The sequence below is a fragment of the Bubalus kerabau genome, chromosome 5, assembly GCF_029407905.1.
Source record: "Bubalus kerabau isolate K-KA32 ecotype Philippines breed swamp buffalo chromosome 5, PCC_UOA_SB_1v2, whole genome shotgun sequence".
Taxonomy (NCBI): Eukaryota; Metazoa; Chordata; class Mammalia; order Artiodactyla; family Bovidae; genus Bubalus; species Bubalus kerabau.
In genome coordinates, this window is record NC_073628.1 from 108,111,786 (window position 1) to 108,117,785 (window position 6,000).

At 41.9% G+C, this 6,000-nt stretch overlaps 1 protein-coding gene across 1 annotated transcript in view; it reads right to left on the bottom strand.

The window, feature by feature from the left end:
- KAZN (kazrin, periplakin interacting protein) overlaps positions 1–5,247 on the bottom strand; it is a 1,028,616-nt gene extending 1,023,369 nt beyond the window's left edge. The window contains exon 1 of the mRNA XM_055582647.1: positions 4,949–5,247. Within this exon, the coding sequence (XP_055438622.1) occupies positions 4,949–5,048 (100 nt within the window). The 5' untranslated portion in view covers positions 5,049–5,247. The remainder of the gene's footprint in view (positions 1–4,948) is intronic.
- Between the last annotated feature and the right edge of the window lie 753 nt (positions 5,248–6,000).

The following is a 6,000-nucleotide window of genomic DNA, read 5'->3' on the forward strand; positions in this document are numbered from 1 at the left end:
AGAAATGTTAACTGTCCTTTCTGTGTGCTTAGTCATTCAGTTGTGAACAAATCCTTGTGACCCCATGGACTATAGCCTGCCAGACTCCTTCTATCCATGGAATTTTTCCAGGCAAGAATATTGGAGTGGGCTCCCATGCCGTCCTCCAGGGGATCTTCCCAACCTGAGGATCAAATCTAGGTCTCCCTCATTGCAGACGGATTCTTTACTGTCTGAGCCACCAGGGAAGCCCAAGAATACTGGAGTGGGTAGCCTATCCCTTCTCCAGGGAATCTTCCTGACCCAGGAATCAAACCAGGGTCTCCTGCAATGCAGGTGGATTCTTTACCAGCTGAGCTACCAAGCAATCCCAGAGTAAGCACTACAAATAGAAAATAAATCAATGATGATTTTGAGCAATAGAGAATCAGTCTCAGACAACTGAGCATAGAGTTGCAGCTACAAGCCATGAAATAGGAAGAATACAGAATATGACATCAGAGCAGATTTTCATTGCACAAGAAGGCTCTAAAATACTTTCCTGGACTAGGGAATAAGCTTGGCTAAGACAGAGAAAGATGAACAAAGAAAGGAAGTATGGGACCTGATTCCTGCCTAACTTGAATCCTTGAACTCAGAAGGAGATGGTAGAAAAACACTCAGATAGATTTGGGGATCTGAAAGCAGAGTGACTCAAAGTCTTATGTCCTACCCTGGGCACTGGGGGGGACAACCTCACAGTGCACCTGCTCATATGAGGGTAGAAACAACAGTCGCATGACATTTCAGGTCCAAGAGGATCTGAGATGGCACTACTGCCCTACCACCCTCACTCCTCCACCTCCAGTCTCCCTTAGCATAATGAAGACTGGATATATCTCCAGCGAGTCCAGAAGTACTCAGAAGGAGATTCATGGACCCCAAGATAGGATAATTCACTAAGTCCCCTACATACAAACTTTCAAGTTGCAAACTTTCAAAGATGTGCTATGCTTCTGGTTCCAGCAAGAACCAAAACTGATGCCATCAACATTAAGCATGAGTGAAATTGCAGCTTGCCCCTGTCTCCTAATTGCTGATGATCCTTCAGCTCTACTATCTCCCACCTCTTTTCCCTCCTCCATTCAGTAATTCTTCTTGCCTCTTCACTCAATGCCAGTCCCAATATGCCAGCTGAGGTACTGTCTACTGTACTTTTCAAGGCACTGTACTATCAGATCAAAACTTTTTTTTTGCATTTATTTGTTGTATATGTATTATTTGTGTGAAAAGTATTATTAACCTATTACAGTACAGCACTATATAGCCAAATGTGTTAGTTGGGTACCTAGGCTAACTCTGTTGGACTTGTGAAGAAATTAAACTTAATACACTCTCAGAACAGAACTAATTCATATTTAGGGGACTTACTGTATATATTCCTCCCAATAACCCAGAGAGAAGAGAAAGAGAATGGGCAGGGGAGTAATTTGAATTTATTTATTATTTATGCAGAAGGTACTAAGTTTTCAAGCAGAAGGGACTGAGTTATTATCAGTTGAAATGTTGGCTCCAGATCCAAGTAGAATTTCATTATAGAAAGGTGAAAACAACAACAAACAACTTTTTGGAATTGTGACTATAAATTTTTAAACACTCTATATATCTTTTCTCTCTTACTTGCACACAGGAAGGTTGGAGCACACTGAGCTATCAGTTCAGTTCAGTTCAGTCACTCAGTTGTGTCCGACTCTTTGCAACCCCATGGACTGCAGCAAGCCAGGTTTCCCTGTCCATCACCAACTCCCTGAGTTTACCCAAACTCGTTTCCATTGAGTCAGTGATGCCATCCAACCATCTCATATTCTGACATCCCCTTCTCCTTTCACCTTCAATCATTCCCAGCATCAGGGTCTTTTCAAATGAGTCAGTTCTTCACATCAGGTGGCCAAAGTATTGGAGTTTCAGATTCAGCATCAGTCCTTCCAATGAATATTTAAGACTGATTTCCTTTAAGATGGACTGGTTGGATCTCCTTGCTGTCCAAGGGACTCTAACACCACAGTTCAAAAGCGTCAATTCTTCAGTGCTCAGCTTTCTTTATGTACAACTCTCACATCCATACATGACTACTGGAAAAACCAAAGCTTGTTGTCAAAGTAATGTCTCTGCTTTTTAATATGCTATCTAGGTTGGTCATAGCTTTTCTTCCAAGTAACAAGTGTCTTTTAATTTCATGGTTGCAGTCACCATCTGCAGTGATTTTGGAGCCAAGAAAATAAAGTTTTTCACTGTTTCCATTGTTTCCCCATCTATTTGCCATAAAGTGATGGGACCAGATGCCATGATAGTTTTCTGATTGTTGAATTTTAAGCCAACTTTTTCACTCTCCTCTTTCACTTTCATCAAGAGGCTCTTTAGTTAGTTCTATGCTTTCTGCCATAAGGGTGATGTCATCTGCATATCTGAGGTTATTGATATTTCTCCCAGCAATCTTGATTCCAGCTTGTGCTTTATCCCGTCCAACATTTCTCATGATGTATTCTGCATATAAGTTAAATAAGCAGGGTGACGATATACAGCCTGGATGTACTCCTTTCTCGATTTGGAACCAGTCTGCTGTTCCATATCCAGTTCTAACTGTTGCTTCTTGACCTGCATACAGATTTCTCAGGAGGCAGGTCAGGTGGTCTGGTATTCCCATCTCTTTAAGAACTGTCCACAGTTTATTGTGATCAACAGAGTCAAAGGCTTTGGCATAGTCAATAAAGCAGAAGTAGATATTTTTCTGGAACTCTCACTGAAGTATAAGGCATCCAAATAACCTAACAGAATCTAGCACCAATCTCTGCATGATTTATGCCTCATTTTCCATCCTGCCTTCCCTTCCCCTACCTTCCAGTACATGGACATAGTGTTCTCACCAACAAGCCTTTCTCCCCACGTCATTCTGAGAATACCTCAGTTCCCAAGTCCTTTGCCTATAGACACCACTATTAACAAAACTCATGTGATTGCTTGGAAGGAAAGAATTATTGTCAATGTATTTCACTCTAACCAGGCTAGTGAATTTGCAGTTTTCAGAATGCATCTATTACAGGCTTTCTCTATTCTTTTTCCAGAAAATCGAGGCTCAGTAACTAACATATGCACTAAATTTCACTTTGTTCTAAATTCAAGGTGCACTGAAAGTGTCAACACTCCCTTCTCTTCTCTTCTTTCATAGAGCTTACCATATTATGTTGTAATTGCCTAAGAATCCATCTGTGGTGGATTTAATTATTGGTTCCCAAACTCTTCCTCTTGAACCTGTTCCTGTAAAGCCCTCCCTAGGGACCCTTCTTTGTGGAGACACAAACTTCCTGTCCTAAATGATATCAGGATTTGCCATATGACTTGCTTTAGCCAATAATTGTGAGCAGATATGAGTCATGCCATGTCCAAGCAGAAACTTTAAAAGTCATCATGTGGTTCCACTATTGCTATTTCCCCTTTGCCAGAATGTAGAAGGCATGCAAGTGAAAAGCAAACCCTTGCTACTATAAAGCACCAAAACTGGGGGAGAGCGGCATTTTTTATTGGATCAGAGCCTCATGGGGAGAAGGCGATGGCACCCCACTCTAGTACTCTTGCCTGGAAAATCCCATGGATGGAGGAGCCTGGTAGCCTGCAGTCCATGGGGTCTCGAAGAGTCGGACACGACTGAGCGACTTCATTTTCACTTTTCACTTTCATGCATTGGAGAAGGAAATGGCAACCCACTCCAGTGTTCTTGCCTGGAGAATCCCAGGGACGGGGGAGCCTGGTGGGCTGCCGTCTATGGGGTTGCACAGAGTCGGACACGACTGAAGCGACTGAGCAGCAGCAGCAGCAGCAGAGCCTCATGAATGCTGACTGCTACACAGTCTCTGGACTAGATGGTGACTCAAAAGCAATAATGGAATTTTGTTCACCATGTATCACAGGTGCTTGGCAAAGAAGAAACACTTGGCAAAAGTTTAATGGACAAATAAATATAGTTGTTTTGAGAGTATGGATCCTAAATAATAATAATTAGAAGAATTACAGTTTGTTGAATGTCTATCATATCAGGGGCTTTTAAAGCCTCTGTGCACAATGAGGAGGCGCTAATAATGTGAGTTCTAGGACCAGAAGCCTGAGTTCACACTCAACTCTGATATTTACATAACTGGCAGTTATATAACATAACTGCCCAGCACAATGTAAGCTTCCAACAAATATTGGCTGTTATTATTGTTAAAGATAAATCATAGATGCAGAATCTGAAGCTCAGAAACGTACACAACAGATGAGACCCAAAGGCCATGACATGACTTTCCAACTCCCATTCTCATAATCTTGCCACAATACCCACACTCCTGATCCAGAATAATGTCTGGTTAGAGAACACCACCACAAGTGGGGTGTTATCCCACCAACACCAGCCAAGTGGGACATAATAAAAGTAAAGGCAGGGAACAAGTCTAGAGGGTTTTTTTCTTTTTTGGCAAATGTAAACTAAGCAGATGGCAGAGTGCCTGGCACAGTAAACATTTCATGTACTAAAAATATCTAGGACTGAAGCCCTTCACTGATGCTCCCTTATCTCTACTTCTTGAATCTTCTCTCTCCATCACATAGTTCCTTCACTGATAATAATTATTATTATTAATAATATTACAGCAAACACCTATGGGGACTCAATATTTGCAACCATGGTGTTACATGTTTAATAGGCATTACCTCACTTAGTCACCCCAATGATTCTATTGAAGTGTCATTATCATCGTTCCTATCATACAAATGAAGATACTCAGGTTAAGAGATTCATCAAGGATTATGTACTAGTCAGAAGAAGACAGGACTCATATCTACGCAGAGCCTGCTCACAGAATTCCTGCATTATAACACCTCCACCCCACACACCCCTTGTTGCTCCATTGTGCTGTGTTCTCCTTTGGGCAAACATACTGTCCTTCTGGTCCCCTACCTCTTGCCATTCCATTTTCATCATTTCCTTCAGGATGTAGCCAAGGAGGCTGAATTGATGTGTTTCCACCTAGGGTACCACACCGAGAAATCCTAGGCATAGAGAGTGTTAGGCTGGCTGTGGGGTATCACTTGGTGATATCCTCATAGTTTTAAAGGTGAGAAAACCGAGACCAAGAAAGATGATCCAGCTCTCCAAAGATGCTCTGGCCGTCAGTTTGAGAGTATGAATTCTAGAAGCCTGGTCTCAATCTTGTCCACCTCTCCAACTAGCTGTATAACCTTGAGTAAGCTGCTTAAGGCCTCAGCTTCCCCATCTCTAAGTGGGGATAATAATAGGAACAATTTCACAGGGTTTCTGAGTTACAATAAATGAGATCATTTGCACAAAGCTTGTGGCACATAACTCTTACGTGGTATTTACTATTATGATTATTCTAGTTTGTACCTCAAGTCTTTAACTTACTGATATTAACTAGTTGCTATGTTTGTAACTGAGTGAAATTACTGAATCTTTGTTATATAAATAAATCAAGGTGGTCTCTGTGTATTAGTCTACGGTGTTTATTTCTTCACTGCAGGCTGAGACCCATTAGCTCAAAAGGCAGCAGGTGCCAAACGCAAATGTTTTACATCCAAATATTTTAAATACAGACTAAATAAGCAGATTGTTAACTATTTAGAGCCTTTCTGCTTTGCAAGGGCTTCCCAGGTGGGCTAGTGGTAAAGAACACACCTGCCAATGCAGAAGACATAAAAAGAAGTCTCCGGCTTCCCTGATGGCTTAGATAGTAAAGAATCCACCTGCAATGCAGGAGGCCTGAGTTTGATCCCTGGGTCATGAAGATTCCCTGGAGGAGAGCAAGGTAACCCACTCCAGTATTCTTGCTTGGAGAAACCTTTGGACAGAGGAGCCTGGCAGGCTACAGTTGAAAAGGTCGCAGAATCGGACACAACTGAAGCAACTTAGCACGCATACACAAACTGCTTTGCAAACCCACAAAACTGTGCCGAATCTCTGCTAGCCATTGGTGAGATAAACCCTGGTACATA